Below are 19,456 nucleotides of genomic sequence, written 5' to 3'. Positions count from 1 at the left end.
TACATGGTAATATAAATAACATACTTTATGAAAACATCTACATTGTGCAGAACAAAAAATTAAGTGGAAAGAGTGGCACTGTTTTCCATTTTTGCAAATCTCATTAATAGAAGATAGTTGGCTCTTCGTCTCTGCTTCTGGAGAAAATGGAAAAAAAGAAAGGCAAATAGCATCTTAGTATTATTATGAAAACAGCTTTGACCTCACGGATCACAGTTTGAGAACAACTGGGTAAGTGACTGACCTGACTTTTGGTTTTGATTAACCTTCACTCAGATTCTGCCAATTTGCCTGGAGAGTTGAGTTATTCTTGTTTGTTTTTAAATTATGAAAAGAGGCTTCGCTGGCTACCAAACGATGGAACATTGTCTCCACCCAGGAACTGGGAGGGTAAGAGCCTTTTCCCCCTTCCATGAAATGCCTAATGGCCCTAATCTTTTCTAACTACATGCATTTTAAGAAGTGGGGAGAAGGAATGCTTTAGCTGCAAACCCCCAGCCTCAGGTCTAAACTTTGTAAGAAACCCTTAGTCATATTTCTAAGAAGACTAACATGTTACGTTACTTGGAAGCATCTGAAGCAAGAGAAAAGATAATTGGGGTTTGTGTAGCAACAGCAGCTGTTGGCCTCTCTAGATTCAAAATATCACCTACAAAGAAACAAATTCAGGTTTACAAATACTTTTGATAAATTCTCCTTCAGATACAGGTTTAGACACAAAACACAATTTCAAGGTTTTTCCTCACATAAACACACGTCTACCTACTCTCTCTCTAGGCTTGCCTGGGTGCTTAATTGTTTAGCTGTCCTCACCTTTCTTTACATCAACAGTAACATGTTTTTGTGCTTTCCTACCCCTAGTCCTTCAGCACCGAATGCAGGTAACCAGATGCAGTTGGTTTTTCAATAACATCTCTCCCAAGAGGATGGAAGGGAGAGAGAGGGTAAAAGGCAAAAGATACACAAGTTTAGATGTGAGCACTTCCATGGCTGCCTCTGGCAAATTTCAGAATCTTAAAGACAAATGCTCTTGGAAGTCATTCAGTGAATAAGGAATATCCTGCTCAAGGCCAGAATATGAAGCCAGAACACTGATGTATCCCACAGAGTCGCTGAAGTATTCTGCGTCCCCATTACGTTGCACAGATAGTGAAAGAGACTGACTACCGTAAAAACATCCACACACAATAAAAATTCTGCCATAATATTAACAGCAAATTACATGGGAGATCAGTTTACATAAAGGCTAGTTGTTCATACTTACTTTTTAAACAAAAAAAGGCTCAAAACTTTTGACAAAATTGTTCTGAACATAAAAGTTGCCTGCTGAAATTGAAAACTGCTTATAGGTGATGTCATGAAGTTCAGTGCAATAGCCAAGGCTGGAAACTACTGTTCCTACTTATGAAAGCAGCTGGTGAAAGAAGTTTGGATCTCTGGTTGTTAAGTTTTGGATTTCTTGAAATTTTAGAGTTTGTAAGGGGTCCTAGCACAATGACTCATTCTTTAGATTAAACTGAAGTCCAGAGATACTAAGGGACTTATTCAAGATCACAGGTGTACTTGATTGCACAACCCAGGTTTGAAACTTGGGTCTATCTCTTGAATTTTTTATCTACTGATCTTTTAACTCACACAAACCTCAAAGAGGCTCTTCAAAAGGGGACTGAAACCAGGTGAATGTCTCACTGAATTTCTATGAGCAAAGGAAAATATTACAGGGCAAATTCTGAAATCACTCTACTCTTCAGAGAATCTGGATGACAATACAATATACAGCAGACATGAAAGAAAGATAAGCACCAAGTACCACTAATACCTCCTTCATCATCCCTGTTTCCCAAGTCTGACACCTTGAAGCAGGACCAAGCAGTATGTCATGGGCACTGACCAGTCAGGACCCAGGCTGGCTGTAGACAGGAGCAATGATGTAAACTGGACCAAAACGAGTTTGGCCTGGGAGTAATCCTCACCAATTACCCTTTCTCTCCACTCAATTTCTCCTACACATTTAGTCATCAGATTCTTACCATCCTTCTTGAACCCATGCCCCTGCCAGTGTATTTCCAACTAAATGACATTTGTCCTTGACAGTGGACTAAACATCTCTTACTACCTAGCCTCTGCTGGAGTCTCTCCTTTCCCAAGAAACTGTTCCCTTTCCCCAATCTCCAACACTTTTCAAACCTAACTTTCTGGGCAAGGTTGAATAGTCTGCATTTGTACGATCACCCAGGCAGAATATATCTTTCCTTTGCTGAAGTTCAAGAGACACTATAAACTCTTTTATGATATTGATCAGAATCTGCATTAAATTAGAGCTATCGCTGATCAGATTATTTTATCCTTCCCTATAGATTTTAAGTTGAAAGTAATGGAATTTTTGTTGTCTTAAAAAAGTATCTCCCACAGGTCCAACATTTTCCCCATTATACCACGTATGAAAGTTAATAAGTATTTTAAAATAAAGGAATAATCACTTCTTGTTTTTATAAAAGAGAAATATGTCAAGATTTTAATTGTACTAATATTATAAACACTCCTGCCTCAGGTTCTTTGCACTGGCTGTGCCTCTCTTTTAACACTGCTTTCCCAGGGACCTCCCTGGTGGTCCAGTGGTTAAGAATCCATCTTGCAAATGCAGGGGACGCTGGTTTAATCCCTGGTAGGGGAACTAAGATCCCACATGCCACAGGGCAACTAAGTCTGCGCGCCGCAACTACTGAGCCCGAGCGCCACAACTAGAGAGCCCGCATGCCACAACTACAGAGGCCACGTGTTCTGGAGCCCACGCACCACAACTAGAGAGAAGCCCGTGCACTGCAATGAAGAGTCCACGCCACAACAAAAGATCTTGCATGCCACAACTAAGACCCGATGCAGCCAAAAATAAATAAATAAAAATTTTAAAAAGTATACAGAAGACAGGGGCTTCCCTGGTGGCACAATGGTTGAGAGTCCGCTTCCCCAAAAAAAAAAAAAAAAAAAAAAAAAAAGAAAGTATACAGAAGGCAAAAAAGCATATAAAAAAATAAAATAAACACTGTTTTCCCAGATATCAGTGTGATTCGTTACCCCAAGCTTCAAGTCCTCTGTCCAAAAGATACCTTCTCAATGAGGCCTAATGTGTCCACCTTTAAAAAAAAATCACAATCCATCTCCCTGCCCCACCCTCATATTCCAATCCCATTCACTCTTCTCTGTTTTCCCCATAGCATCTATTACTTTCTAACATACATGAATTATCGTATTTCATGTTTACTAAATGCAACATACACAAAGAGAGGGATTTTTTTGAGGGGAGAGGGGAGAGTTCATTGATGTGTATCTCAAGCACCTAGAAAACTCCCTGGCACATAGTACCTGCTCAAAATACATGTGTTAAAGGAATTGAATGAAAGCATTAAAATCTCATTTTGGGACTTCCCTGATGGCACAGTAACTGGGAATCCGCCTGCCAGTGCAGGAGACATGGGTTCAAGCCCTGGTCCGGGAAGATCCCACATGCCGTGGAGCTACTGAGCCCATGTGCCACAGCTGCTGAGCCTGTGCTCTAGAGCCCACGAGCCACAACTGCTGAGCCCATGTGCCACAACTACAGAAGCCTGTGCGCCTAGAGCCTGTGCTCTGCAAAGAGCAGCCACTGCTACGAGAAGCCTGTGCACTACAACCAAGAGTAGCCCCCACTCACCGCAACTAGAGAAAAGCCTGTGCGCAACAACAAAGACCCAATGCAGCCAAAAATAAATAAATAAATTTATTTTTTTTAAAATCTCATTTTAAGTAATATATTAATTTATATAGTAGCTCTCTATTAATATACTTTCGAAATATGTGAAAATAATACTATATTACAATGCTATACAAACATATTATACGGTATAACATTTCAGTGATGGCTACAGTATATAAGTATGACATACAGTTTATGTTTTCATTTAGAGAAAACACCAGAAAAGGATTAAACGATTTGCTCATCAATAGTGGATGTGGAAGTAGGAACTAGATTTCTCTATTTAGGGTTCAATGCTAGGGTAGGTTTGAATCAAAGTATGTACAATTACCAGGGGGTCAAATTATAAAAGAAAAAAGGAAGAGAGCCTAATTGCTAAGCTATTACTTTTTGTAATCATTGCCCAAAAATGGACAGTATACTCTTTTAACTCACATCTTAGGACTAATCAATGTTTTACTTCCTAAGTCAATAGGAAAACAGAGTGATGTGTTGCTTTTTAATGTTAAGAGTCTCTAACCATGGTCTCTGTACTAAAATGTTAAAGTACCTTTTTCTGGATTGAAATTCACAAATTTTCGGCCCTGAACATTATTCAAACCAATAAATATGCAGATAGCAAGTAGTGAGCAAAAGTAGAAAGCAAACATTACATATAGTTAACAGTGCTGTACAATATATAGGAGAGTCAAGAGAGTTGAGTTTCATTACCAAGGAGAAAACAAATATTTTCTTTTTTCTTTTCTTCTTTCTTTTCTTTCTGTCGTATCTATATGAGATGATGGAGGTTAGCTGAACCTATTGCGGTAACTGTTTCACAGTATATGTAAATCAAACCATCACGTTGTATGCCTTAAACTTACGGAGTGACGTATGTCAATTATTTCTCAATAAGACTGGAAAAAATTACGTATAAAATCAGTTTTACTAGCCCAAAATGGTGCTCACAAGAAACAAACTGGCTTAAAAATTATGAGTTTTTAAATATTATCTTTAAACTGAGGTGGCAAATAATTGCATGAAAAATAATACTCTTTAATTTCAGATATAATTATTAACCTTACCAAGAAGTAAATTCAAGTTCATCTTTTCTTGAAATGAACAGAATTTCTGTTATAAAAATAATGATTACCAGTTTTTGAGGACTTTATATAAATTACCTCATGTAATCCTCACAACGACCCCACGAGGAACGTATTATTATGCCCAATCTACAGTGCATAAATTGAGGTTTCTGTGAAGTTAACCAACTCATCCATCATTATTCAGCTAAAAGACGGTAGGGCTGGAATTCAGATGCAGTTCTCTCTGGGAGCCAAGTTCATGCCTCAGCCACCAGGAGGGTCTACCCCTGCTATATGAAGGCAGTGTGTTAACAATGATTTTTCCCACCAGCTCTGAGTAAGCTCTACCTGATTAAGGGAGGGAAAAGAATTAAAACACTGGCTTCCTCCATATCAGAGAGCTGGTGGGAAATGAGGGCTTCTGTAAGGATGACTAGAAAACAAGAATGCAAGTGAAAGGAGAAAGAGCTTCTGGATGAAAACACGCAGGAAACCGGTCTGGTTTTTATTCACCTGGAAACTACTGCTGAGCTTCCAATTCATGCAAGCTCTGGACTGGGTACTGGAAACGGCCACGCACAGAACGTGGCTCCTGCCTTCAAGCTGCTTGGGCTAACAGAGGTCAAGAAAACAAGGGAATCAGCACTGACTAAATCTGTCCTATATACCGGGTACTTTTAGGAACTATATATGTGTTATTTAATACACAATCATATAGATGAAACCTACATGTGAACTAATAATCATCACGTAAATTCTGAAGTAGACATTTGAACTAAATGATAGAGAACTCTTAAGAAGAGCCTTTGGCGCAGTGGTTAAGAATTCGCCTGCCAATGCAGGGGACACGGGTTTGAGCCCTGGTCGGGGAAGATCCCACATGCCGCGGAGCAACTAAGCCCGTGCGCCATAACTACTGAGCCTGCGCTCTAGAGCCCACGAACCACAACTACTGAGCCCACGTGCTACAACTACTGAAGCCCGGGTGCCTAGAGCCCGCAATGAGAAGGGCGTGCACCACAACGAAGAGTAGCCGCCGCTCGCCGCAACTAGAGAAAGCCCACACACGGCAATGAAGACGCAACACCACCAAAAATAAATTAATTAATTAAAAAAAAAACTTCAAAAACAGAAGAAGAAGAGCCTTTGGCGACTTCCCTGACAGTCCAGTGGTAAGACTTCCGGCTTCCACTGCAGGGGCCGTGGGTTCGATCCCTGGTTGGGGAACTAAGATTCTGCATGCTGCACAGCGTGACCAAAACAAAATAAACAAAACCAAATTGAGGATGTGTACGTGTGTGTTATAAGTTTAAAAAAAAAAGAAGAAGAAGAAGAGCCTTTGAACCCCATACCCTAGAGGTAGGGCGACCTTCTCAGAAGAATGTGTTTGGGGTTTTAGGCTAATTCTTAAAGGTGGGAGAGGAGTTTCTCAGGGCAGGAGGTCAGTAAAGGATAACACCTCTTTTTTAGCAAGGGGACCCCACGTACAAGGGCAAGCAATAAACCTGATATTTGGGTAGGAGAGTTGCGATATATAGGGCTGACAAAGTGGGCAGGAATCAAGGAATTTGGACTTTATCCTTCTGGAAGTTATGGAGAGTTTATACCCAGAGGAGTGGCCTAATTACACTAGAATTTTGGACATCTGATGGCAGAGTAGCCGGGGGCCGAGACAAGAGACAGGAGGACCAGTCTGGAGTTTATTGCAACAGTCCAAGCAAATGCTGCGGCAGACAGAAACCTGCAAAGTCCTCGTGAAAGGAGACAAAAGGGGAGAGTCCGGAAGCAGCTCTGAGATACTCAGGCCAGGGCAGTATTGCTGTGAGGTTTGGGGGAAAATTTGGATCTACTCTAACTCCTGTTTCTGGTTGGGTCTACTTGGTGATGCCATTTACTGAAGGAATAAGGAGAAAGAGCATATATTGGGGACAAGAGAATTATTTCTAGTTAGAATATGCTAAATCAGAGGTGTCCTGGAGACTCCCAGGTGGGAGGAATGCCAAGTAAGCAGCTGGAGTCTGAGTTCAGGCTCCGGAGGACAGAATGGGCCAGAGCCTTGAAAGCTGTCGGTGTAGGATAATTACAGGAGAAGATCACGAACAAAGAGTATACAGCACAAGGTAGAACCCTAGAGAGCACCAGGCATCTAAGTCTCTGCCAGAGAAGGAAGAGCCGGCGGGAAAGTCTGGAGAGAGCTCAGGGTTCACAGCACCCCACTAATTAACCAGCCACCACTCACCAAACAGCAGGCACCCTTCTAGGTCCTTTCTCTCCCATCCACGACAGATAAGCTTCAGGAGGAAAAACCTGCCCTATTGTTTTGACTGCTCTCCAACAGAGCAAACCAGTTGGCCCTGAGTGATTGCAGCCAATGGAAAAGCTGTGCTGTTTGTTCTATGTGGGAATACAGTTAGCAGTCTTTTTGCAACTGTGTAAATTGCTTCAGTGAGCTTATGGTCTAATACTGATGTTTTCTTCCTACACCAAATGAGTATTTATAAAAATGTAACATTTGCTGGTAACTGAGAGCAGAGTCATCCTCCCTCTCTAAGGAGGCGAAACTGGAGATGAGTTGATTGTGGCGCCTACTACATTCAAGATGTGGTGCTGGAGGAGCGGTAAATAAATGGGGAGGGGCATCCACTTTGGAAACAAAAACCCCTCTGGGTTACCACCGCCCTGAGTCAGCAGCATCCAACCACAGTGAAACGAAGAAACACAAGCCCAGCAGTGAACACCAGCACTGCACCCCAGGGACCAGGGCCTACCTAATGCTACTCGCCTCTCTGCTACCATAAGCTTCTAGCCGGCAAGGGGGTAGCCTGCTTCCAAGGCTCTCAGATTAAAGAGTAGGTGTAGTAACACCAGGTGGTGGCAATCCAGCAACCGTAGGGGCTATAAAAGAATAACTGCTTCCTTCACACATGTTGGCTCTAGTGAGTTCTCAAGCTTTATTGCAAAGGAATAAATGTCAGATGGTTCTTTTAATTTCTTAAAAAAATATATATTGTTTTAACATCTTTATTGGAGTATAACTGCTTTACAATGGTGTGTTAGTTTCTGCTGTATAACAAAGTGAATCAGCTATACGTATACATACATCCCCATATCTCCTCCCTCTTGCATCTCCCTCCCACACTCCCTATCCCACCCCTCTAGGTGGTCACAAAGTACCGAGTTGATCTCCCTGTGCTATGTGGCTGCTTCCCACTAGCTATCTATTTTACATTTGGTAGTGTATATATGTCCATGCCACTCTCTCACTTTGTCCCAGCTTACCCTTCCCCCTCCCTGTGTCCTCAAGTCCATTTTCTACATCTGCGTCTTTATTCCTGTCCTGTCCCTAGGTCCTTCAGGACCATTTTTTTTTTTAGATTCCATACATATGGGTTAGCATACGGTATTTGTTTTTCTCTTTCTGACATCACTCTGTAGGACAGTCTCTAGGTCCATCCACCTCACTACAAATGCTGCCCTCAGGGTACTCTGGGAGGAATGCCTTAAAGGTAATTGACATGGAAATGCCACCTCAGCCCCTCTGGGCTCTGAACCATCTACACGACAGTGACATGAGAACCGTGGTCGGGCTCTATAGTCTGTATAAGAGATTAACTCAAAATAAAAACTAGCAAAATATGTGTGCACACAGAGAATATTATTCTCACACGTCTAGATGGAAATGGTTAATAGAAGATTTGTGATACAAGACCGATTCCTAGTGTTGAAAGAATACTTGCAGGACCATAGATAGCTCTCTGGACATTCTGGCCTATAAAACTCAGATTCCCAAATGAACAGAAAGTGGTAGAGCTCTCGATGGCTGGTAACCCACTGGGGTTAGTCAGTCCCCTGGAGGACTCCAGTCAGTCCACTGGAGGAAGGGTGACTCTTGTGATGAAAAATTTGCTACATCCTCTCCAATCTTTAGGGTCCTCTCAAAGCTCAACCTTTTCCTGAGGGTGATGAATGGTAATAACTTGGATAATAAACTTTTTTTGCAGAAAAAAATAGCATTTGATAGCCCGTGTTTTACAAATCAGTGGTGAATTACTGTAATGATGCAGCAAAGATGGAAGACGGAACCAGAAATAAGTTGAAGCATCCTAAGGAGTGTTCCATCACTAAGACATTTCCTCCCCTGGTAACTGGCCTGCGAAAGCCACGTGACAGAGATTTTAACCAAAGCTTCCTAGTTCCTGCCAACGGAAGATGCTGCTGTTCCTGGTGACAATAATGTTGATAAGAAGCTAATGTTGATGGGGCGCTTGACGCATACCGGCACTGTCCTAAGAGCTTTATGTGTACGTCATACAATCCTCATCACAACCCTGTAAAATGGATACAATTATTATCCCTATTTTACAGTAAGGAAACTGGGGCACTGAGAGTAAAGCAACTAGCCCAGGGTGACACAACTTGTGGGTACACAACTGCGATCTGACTTTAGCAGTCTGATTTCAGACTTAACCTCTTACATATTGTCTTGACCTCTATATATTGTCAACCTGATAGACGATATCTATTCATTCACTCACTCATTAATTCATTCTATAAATATATGCAGAGCACTTCTAATTCATGGGCACTGCACTGGATGCTAGGAATGTAAGAGAGTCAAGTGGACATAGTTGCCGCCTTGAAGAGCTTACGCTGGATACATGCAATAATCAAATAATCACAGGAAAGACATAAAATACAAACTATGACAACTGCTACAGAGGAGGGGTGCTCAATGCTATGAACACTTATAATCTGGGGACACGAACTGCCGGAAGATCAGGGAAGACGTCCCCAAGGAAAGGAAAAGTAAACTGAGATCTGGAGGATGAGAGTTAAGTAGGCGAAGAGAAAGGAAGCACACTCCAGGCAGAGGCCCTGGGAACGGAGGGAACAAGGTGGGCATAAGGAACTGAGAGTGGCAGCTAAGACTGGAACTCAGGGAGGAAGGGCACTGCGGAAAGCACGGCTGTGGAGGACAGGGCCAGACCCAGCAGGGTCACATAGGCCATGGGAAGAATTCTGGCCTGTGTGCTAAGAGCAAAGGGAAGCCTGAGAGAGGTCTGGCAGAGGATATGTCGAGATAAAATGTGTATTCTGAAAAGATCCTTCTATAGCTCCAATATGGAAAACAGAGTGGAAGAGGCAGCGCAGATGTGGGATGACCAGTGAAGGGGGCGGGGTCCGAGGAGACGACGGAGCAGGGTAATGACAATGGTGGTGGTGGTGATGGTGACGATGACGATGACGATGATGATGATGAAGAGAGAGGGGAGCTGAGAGGTATTTAGGGGGCAAAAATCCATAAATAATGGACTGGACAGAGTTGAGGGTAAAGGAGGAAAGTAACTTCAAAGAGCCCTGGCTCGTGCCACAGGATGGTCAGTGGTTATAGTCACGTCAACAGGAAACACTGAGAAAGACCAGGGGAGGAAAAGACCAGGGGAGGAAAAGGAGTCTGATTTTAGACCTGATGAATTTGAGGTTCTTCTGAGACATTCAACAGAAAATACTAAGAGGGAAGTTGGAATTTCAGAGAAAAGGTCTGGACAAAGCTTAAAAGTTGAGAGTTATGATCACATGGGCAGCAAATGCAGCCATGACACTGGCGAGGCTGCCCAAAGAGCGGAGAAGCGGGGGCCTAGGAGGGCAAATGTTGAGAAACTCCAACACTGAACCAAAGCTGGTCCGAGGACATCCTGTGATGGAAACAGAGACAAAACAGCCAGGGAACAGGAGGAAAGCCAGCGGAGTACTGTGTCGTGGATAGACATGAAGGGAGTATTTCAGGAGGAAACAGCAGAGCTGAGTGCTGCTGGGAGGTCAAACATGATGAGGACCTAAACATGTCAGTGGTACAGATGCATGTGGAGAGCTTTTATAATCACAGCCAGAGCTGTTTGGACAGATTGATGGGACTGGAGGCCAGATGGCAGTGGTTTCAGTAAAGAGGGGAAGGAGGAAATGTAGACAGCAACTACAAACAAGTCTTTGGAGGGCTTCCCTGGTGGCGCAGTGGTTGAGAGTCCGCCTGGCGATGCAGGAGACACGGGTTCGTGCCCCGGTCCAGGAAGATCCCACATGCCGCGGAGCGGCGGGGCCCGTGAGCCATGGCCGCTGAGCCTGCGCGTCCGGAGCCTGTGCTCCGCAACGGGAGAGGCCACGACAGCGAGAGGTCCGCGTACCACAAAAAAAAAAAAAAAAAGCCAATGGGAAGGATCCAGGGGGAGGGAGAGATTATTAAGGAATAAGACAAAGGGAAAGTAACTTGGAACATAATACGCTCATCAATTCCTAGCTATTGCCTTTCTGAACCATAGATACACTGCTTGATGTGGCCAAGATAAGAAGATGACCACCAGAAGAATCTAAAAAAGAAAAGAGTGGATATATGTATATGTATAACTGATTCACTTTGCTGTACACCTGAAACTAACACAACATTGTAAATCAACTATACTCCAATAAAAAGAGGATGACCACCTTCTAAAATAGTAATACAGGGAGTTCCCTGGTGGTCCAGTGATTTAGTGACTCAGAGCTTTCACTGCTGTGGTCCAGGTTCAATCCCTGGTCGGGGAACTAAGATCCTGCAAGCTGCATGGCATGGCTAAAAAAATTTTTTAAATAAATAAAATAGTAATACAATGACACTAATGAGGCCATCCTTTGTGGCAGATACCTCCTGTAGATATTGTATAAATGATTTCAATCTACCACACACTCTACAGGATCTCCTTAGCACCCAGTTTAAAATATAGGGCAATCTGGGTGTTCCTACCAGTATTCATGCTACAGAATCGGTCTAAAAGGGCGATCAAGAGGTTCTTCAAAAATTCATAATTGTAATGGAGGTGCCACAAAATAACTGGCAGCCAAAGAAAGCCTTTGGCATATGCATTCAGTACTACTTGACCAGGTTTTTAGATAACATTCAGGTACTGAACAAAAGACAACAGGGCTACCTATACAATGACACAATTGGAAGAGACAGGCTTGTCCTTGAGAGGTTCTGAGAAGGTTGGTGACCCACACAAATACTGAAGGGACAACAGCTCCCATGATCGCAGTAAGTGTTTTCTTTGACAAAACCACCTTCAATGAATTATACTGTATGAATAAACAGTAAGCAGCTGGCATGTCAGCACTCAGGGATTCTTGTTCTGCTAAGCAGAAAAAAAGATATATCTATATATATATGTAGATATTTAATATTGACATATAAATATTTATACATATTTAAGTTTACTATAACTTATTAGCACAAGCTCAGAAGAGAATGGCCACCTAACAGTCTATAAAAGGAACTCCCCACACTAGAAAGCCCAGGGCCATAGATTGATGAAATGACTCAGAAATGATGGTCTTTTGTGGTAGAAACCATGGGAGAATGAGACAATCATAAGCTAGTGTAAGTACTGAGATTATGTAAGAGTTTAAAAGGAAGCCCTACAGATTCCAGGTCCACATTTCTCTGAACACAGGGCCTCTTGAAACTGTCTTCAAATCCAGCCTCCGTTGACTTCATGGTTAGGCTACTTTTCACGTATGGTACCACATTAGAAATCCTGGGAGGCAGGGAAATTCCAGAAGCAACATCAATTCTTCTCTAAGTACAAAACCTGAAATGTGCCATGATTGTTGACAAACAGGAGCCAGTCGGCTATAGCACTGTTGTCTCCGAGCCAATCAAGGTGAAGGTTTTAACAGGACTTTCCCTCCAGCAGGAGTGGTCCGACTGTACAGTCAGCTTGGGTACAGCTGAAGTGCTTTATTCATAAGTTACTTCTCTTCACTGCAGAACGTGACCTCACCATTTGGGTTCAGTCCCTGTAGGCTCATTATAACCCATAGCAATAAACAACTCATCCAAACCACCTTGTTACATTAAAGGCTCAAATTCTTTAAAAAATATTTTTTTTAGCAATGGCCAGATGCATGGAATAACACAAGCTTCCAATTCATTAGTGACCATCCTAGGGCAATTCCTTGCAACTCGGTTGTCCTAGTTGTGTGAAGAAATCAGCCTGGTGTGATAAGAAAATCTGTCCAGTGATCAAGGAAGTCCTAGTTCTGCCACCACTATCTTGACACGTGACCTACCTAATATATGTCACTTAATCTAGGGCAAGGTGGCATTAGATAGAAGAATTAAGGTCTCCCTTTCAATTTTAATCTTTTCCTATCTCCCCCTCTTTTAATAACTTTAGGTACCTCTTCCCAAAGGCATCATTTTACACATTCACAAAATGGTTTCCTAATCAATCGGTAGGACACTGTTAGGGAAATTCTGTAGATACAATATTATTACCAGTTGTACTGAGTTGAATAGTGTCCTCCCAAAATTCATGTCCACACGGAACCTCAGAATATGACTTTATTTGGAACTAAGGTCTCCGCAGATGTAATTAGTTAAAATGAGATCATACTGGATTAGGGTGAGTCCTTCATCCAGTGATTTATAAGAAGGCCATGTGAAGACAAAGAGACACAGAGAGGAAACCAATGTGAAGATGTAGGCGGGGACCAGAGTGACACATCTACAAGGAAAGGAACTCCAAGGATTTCCATCAGTCCCACAAACGTTCAGGAACACATAACGTTTCTACTTAGGTTTTTTAGTTGCTTTCTTCATGTATCTGTGTTATTAATTTCAGGAAGCAGCGTATGGACATCAAAATCTTCTACACGCCCAAACCGGTCATTTAAACACACAATGCACTCTGTAAATGCACACAATAACACTCAAGTGTTGAGAGTAATTTTATCCTGCTGGTTAAGTGCCCAACTTTGGTTGTAGCATCTTGATGATGGGAACTGAAATGCCTTCTCTCCTTCCTTTAATACAACTTTTACAAAACATCTATAGTGGTCCAGGACACAACACTGAAGCATACATGGTCTCTGCCTTCATGTAGTTGACAGTCTAGTGAAAGAGACAGACCCATAAACAAATGAGGCAACAGGAAGGATGGAAAGCCTTTAACAGAGGCAGGAGTGGCTCCTGGCCAGCAGCATGGGGTGAGAAGAAAGCCCAGGCTTCAAGGCACACAGAGTCCCTAGCTTTGCTGAGAGCTGCTTCCTGGCTAAGTGAGCTGGAGAAGCTCGTGAACTCTCTAGGCCTTAGTCTCCTTATCCGAAAAATGTGAGTAATACCACCTACATCATAGAATTACTGTGAAGCTGGAATGAGGGGATGTATGTAAAGCAGAGTGCCTGGTACATAGTAGATGCTCAATAAAGGTTTATTCTCTTTCCTCTTTCATTCCCTTGAATAAACTATATGAACTCTAAGAATATAATAACCACAAGAACTACCAAAACAGTAACAACAAAGCCATACATGGTCAATATCATTTATTTTTATACAATAACCTCTATCCTGAGTGCTAACCATTATACACAGCAATTGTTTCCTCTCATCCCAATCAAACTTCCCATAACACATGTATGAGAGTAATCTACAAAGAACAGAGATTTTATCATTTGGGGCCTTGTTCGAAAAATCTTCAGTGACTATGCATTTATCTTAGCAAGATTTTAATAAAAATTTTGGCACCCTAAGAGTTGTGATGAAGAAGAAAAAATATATTTATAAAGATGAGTATCTTTTTTTTTTCCCCATGCCATTCATTTTGCCTGAAATACCTTTCCTTCCTATCTTTAGCTAATCAAATCCTAGCTCACATCCAGTCTCCATGGAGCTGCCCCAGACCATTCTCTCCTACTCTTATCTGACCTCATTGCCTTGCCAACATCACACTCACTGGGGTGCTGCTACTTTTGCTGTTATTTTTTTACTATGTGTTAGGTATTTCATAACTTCATTTTTCAGTTTGCCCCAACTGAGTAAGTTCTCTGAGACCGGGAGCCACATGTTAGAATTGAGCATAATCTTCACACAGTTGATATTTATATATTTGTTGGTTGGCTAGAATATATGAGTCATTATGACAGAAAAATCTAAAGTCCTGCTTCAGTATGAATAGCAGTTAGCACAATCTGACTTCTGTCAACATTGAAACAGAAGGCATTTCTGAAAACTCAAACTCAGGATGAATTAAATTATTGGCATACCTTCTTCCCCTATGGAAGCTAATTCCATTGTGAAAAACATTTTGAATAGCAAAAGAACTGTACCAATAAACTGTTTCAGAAGTTCAGCAGGTACTTATTACAAGCAGCTACATTAATAATAATGGTGTTTATACTTTAGTCAACAACTTATTCAACAAATTATTCACTGAGCCCCTAATATGCACAAGGTACCACACTAAGATCCACTGAGAGAGGAGATGAATAAAAGACTGGCCAGTTCCTTAATACTCAACAATTTAATGGAGGAGACAGACTTGAAAACTTTTTACAAAACAGGTTAAATAAGCAATGTGATATAACTAACCTATTGAGTACTGTGTGTGATTAATTTTAATTTTACTTGGGAGGTCTCAGGACCCACCTGTCGAAAGGAAGGAAGGAAGGAAGGAAAAGAGAGAGAGAGAGAACGAAAAGATAACATGTGAACAAGACCTTGAGAGATAATCGGGACTGTAGACCAAGATGGCAGAAGTGGGTTCTGGGCTACATGATCAGAAAGAACAAAAGTTATAGACATGAAAATATACCACCTTCATTTTTGATTCTCTCAGTAGGTGATCCAACTTGGTACTTCATGAGAAAAATAAAAGGTCATTCCTCCCTTACATCTCAATACTGTCTCTTTCTTTCCCTACCTTAAAAATTGAAAGTCTCCCCATTCTTTCCCAAAGCTAAATTCTTGAAATCGTCCTGGACCCTGTTGCTGCTCATCTACTATCATATCTTGTTCTAGCACTCACCCTCTCTCTCCCCACTTCCTTCTGTGGCCAAACTTCTGAAAGAGTGGTCTGCATTTGTTACCTCTACTTCATCTTTAATACAGTACTCAGTGACACAAGGTTAACTGCCTCTTAAATCTCTTTTATTCAGTAAAATAAAGTGAAATAAGGATTTACTTTCCAATTTCCTCCTTTCTGTGTTTCAAAATAAGTTAACCAATAGTATTTCTTCCAAAATGTATTTGCTATATTCAAGGAACAGAAAACTTACAGTCTCTGGAAAGGATTTCTCACATCCAGAAAGTAAACTATTAAACAGCTGAGACTCTGTATAAGCATTTTCAGTAAAGAACCAGTTATTTTTGTAGTGATCAATGAGAATTCGGAACCTTAAACACCCTGTTCTTTCACTGTATCGTTCCCTAACACAGAGCTCTTTACAATTCTTCAGATGAGAATAGGTAGGTTATACAACTCATCTTCTTCAGCAACGTAGACGAAATACTTCTAAGGAAATTATTTCATACAAGCCAGGTCCTTAATCTTTTTTAGAAGATCGGGTAACACCGAGCTGACACACCTGGAGAATCCGGTTCCTGATTTAAGTCCTGATTCTCTGGCACTTTCATTTACTAAAGGAATCATGGCTAAGATGCCCCTCTTCTTATTTACAATAAAAGCCAGAACTCTCCATAACTTACTTCACTCTCAACTTGCCTTCAAAGCCAAATGTATCGGTACCCACTAACCCCTCATACTGATTTCAAAAATACAGAGAATCACCTATATGCTATATACACATAAGGCTTTCTACGGACAGTGAGTGTTACACATACTAGTGCATGAACTGCTGGGCAATAAATGGATCTCAGCTTATTTTTTCAGATTTTCCTTTGCGGTGAAACTTCAATTCATTGAACAATCCAGTTATCTCCCCTTATCTTTTAAAAACAAGTTTATCGTACGTACACCCCACTTATTAAAAATGGCTCTCCTTAAAGAAGACAAAGGTCTGTATCGTGATCTTCTCTTCCGTCCTCCTAAGGTGCAGGTTTTACAGATCTACAATGCATTAGATCTTATAGGACTTCCATAAATATTTGTCAATGGACTGATTTATATGTAACAATATTGTTAAAAATTTCCATAAAGATCACCAAACAAGTGTTTTGACTAAAGATCAAATAGCAAATGTCAGGCCCACCTCTTCAGACCCCTCAGGGGGGTTGGGTAAAGACTAGAAATGGAGACCCACATTCCATGTGCCTAAATACGTAAAAGTTATAAATCAAGTTAAACTATTAAATACGGTCTCTTCCTCCAATCTTGACAAATATACCTTCAACCACCTGGAGGCACAGGTACAAAGTTAGAATTTTTAGACCTCTTGAAGTTCCACACCACAGTGTGGTGACACGGGAGGGCCAGCCCACACCCCCTTTCCCATTTCCAGCTCTATCGACAACTTGAGGGGCCTTGCCCACACGTGCGGACACCTACTCACCTCAAACCATTGCCCCTGGGGCACCCTTCAGGCTAAGGGTACATTTATTAGTTTTATCCTCCTCTGGATGGACCCAGGGAACAGGCCCATGCAGGCCCTAGAAGCAGGCCCTAAGCTGTCTGGGAGCAGAAAATTCCAGAGTCAGGTACCCAGAGCATGGAGGTGGGTAGAGTGAGGGCTTAGGCTGGGCACATGCCCCTGGCCCCTCAGATCCCTCATCCTGTGGGGAGGTGTGGCCAGAGGAGGGTCCTCTAATTCCTAGGTCCCAAAGCAGGGTCTCTAAAGGCAATACTGGACAATATACCAAAATGGAGAATTTACCAGATCAGCTGTCTTACTAGTTAATATACTAGTTGAAAATTAATATGCAAAAACATGATTAAGTAGTAAAACCTGAAATTCCAGTCTCTGATCACTTCAGTTCCTTCAAGATCTATAACCGAAGGGTCTACTATTTATCTGGATCTACCCGACAGACTAAATCTAGATTCTCTGCTTTCTTAACAAATTTGTACAAATTGACAGAATTCTATTCACCTACTAGAGGGCGTTAAGAAGACAGCAAAGAGCAGAACGAGGAAGGACGACAACGTCAAGTATCAAAGACGAGATCAGACACGCAGGTCCAAGAGAGCCATTTCCCTTGTGTTCTGTCACTTGCGTGGGGAATCGTGTGACACCGCGATTAACCATCTTATCAAAGTCACTAGCATCACAGCTTGCTCTCGCCAACCCGCAGATCATGTAGTTCACTCTGTGGCCTGGTAATGCCCCTACTATTCCAGCTGCTGTGAACGTGTAAGCCAAGCTGAATCTCGTCGGCATTTAAGCTGAGACTGATGATAGCTCTCCCTGCACCTCACCAGAATTTGCTGCACTGCAATTTCCACTTAACTTAGCAAGGAAATTAATTTGTTAATTTGAAGAAAAAAACCTAATAAATAATTCTCATCACAATACACATATACATACTCCACAGGAAGGGAAGTATTTCAACTGAAAATCTTATTTATGTGTACTTACTGAGATTGTACCATTGTCTAGACCTATGGACAGTCTTCTTGTTTCCGGGTTAAAAGACATGCATGAACATGGAGCTGAAAGAAATGAACATGTTGATGAAATTAACAAAACGATGATTCTCACGGATTCAGGAGTGACTAGCTCAAAGTGTATGACTATTTTTTTCCCACAATTTCCTGACAAACAGTTCATTTAACTCCCACTCACCGAAAAATAAAAACAGTAATTTTACAACTAACCCCTAGTTTCTCAGTTATCCTTTTAATGAATATAACAAATAAGATATTCTCAAACTGGACAAGTTCCAAGGGGCATGGTCTCGGCTGTTCTGTATCAAGTCTAAATTTGCTTTGACTAGATTAACAATATTTTGTGCTGCATAGGCCTTCTGTCACCAATCTATCTCTTCCAAGCAAACCCTATCTTTAATGGAAATAACCGATTTTTTCTGAACTAAGGAAACGAAAGAAAGCTCTTATTACCCCCTCGCCCCCCACCCCACCAAGTACAGAAATCTATTTTTTAATTCAGAACTGCTTTGGGTCACGTGAACTAACAGAAGTCTTTTACTGTCAGTACTCAAGGCATATGCTGGAGGCTGCCAATTGGAAAAAGACGGAGGCTTTGCCTCAATCTAAAAGAGAACTAACTCGACACAGGGCCAGGCTCCAGAGAAAAGAAATCAGGTGAGTCAGTTCACCCAGTCCTGGACAGGGTCTCCCAGTTCTGCAGGACTGACTTCCTGAGTACCACCAAGCCTGAGTAAACGAAACGTGCTTGGAAGCCACGAGGGGCCAAGTCAGCTTCCGGTTACCAGCTTTCTCTGTCTATGCTTGTTCTTCAGAATGGGGGCCTTTCGACAACTTATTCTATACTGAAATAGTGTTCTAAAGGCCTCAACATAACTTTTAAATTTCTCCCCGCGTCTTCACGGTAGCGCTGTAGGTCATGAACTACCCATCATCAAAATCATAATTGGCATTAAATGTTTTTATTCTCACTTTTCAGTTATGATTAGATGTCTTACCCAAGGTCACACAGGAAAAAAAAGCTGGAGGAGGTTCAAAGACATAATTCAAACACACAGTCCTATATTCAAATACCCAACTTAGGTTATCTTTATAAAAGAACTTCAAGTTCTGCTAACAGAGCCACTTGATAAACACATCACTTGGTAACATTTTTTTGATTCTCTATAAAAGGCCGCTGAACGACCACAACTACAAAATCTTCTAAACTGCATAAGTACTTTTTTCTAATTTTCAAACACGATATATTTAGAAAATAGAAATACGTAAAAAATAATAATCACCCCCCC

The 19,456-nt window shown here is 41.6% G+C and overlaps 1 protein-coding gene across 3 annotated transcripts in view; it reads right to left on the bottom strand.

Annotated features, from left to right (window-relative positions):
• Positions 1–19,456, bottom strand: part of WDFY2 (WD repeat and FYVE domain containing 2) — a 170,051-nt gene that overhangs the window by 63,478 nt on the left and 87,117 nt on the right. For all 3 annotated transcript variants that reach the window (XM_024755532.1, XM_024755530.1, XM_024755529.1), the window contains one exon: positions 18,139–18,212. In XM_024755532.1, coding sequence (XP_024611300.1) covers positions 18,139–18,212 — 74 coding nt within the window. The remainder of the gene's footprint in view (positions 1–18,138; positions 18,213–19,456) is intronic.

The sequence above is a fragment of the Neophocaena asiaeorientalis genome, unplaced genomic scaffold, assembly GCF_003031525.2.
Source record: "Neophocaena asiaeorientalis asiaeorientalis breed wild unplaced genomic scaffold, Neophocaena_asiaeorientalis_V1.1 scaffold59, whole genome shotgun sequence".
In the NCBI taxonomy this organism is placed as follows: domain Eukaryota; kingdom Metazoa; phylum Chordata; class Mammalia; order Artiodactyla; family Phocoenidae; genus Neophocaena; species Neophocaena asiaeorientalis.
Note: the sequence above shows the minus strand (reverse complement) of the source record. Positions and strands in the feature narration are given on the sequence as shown.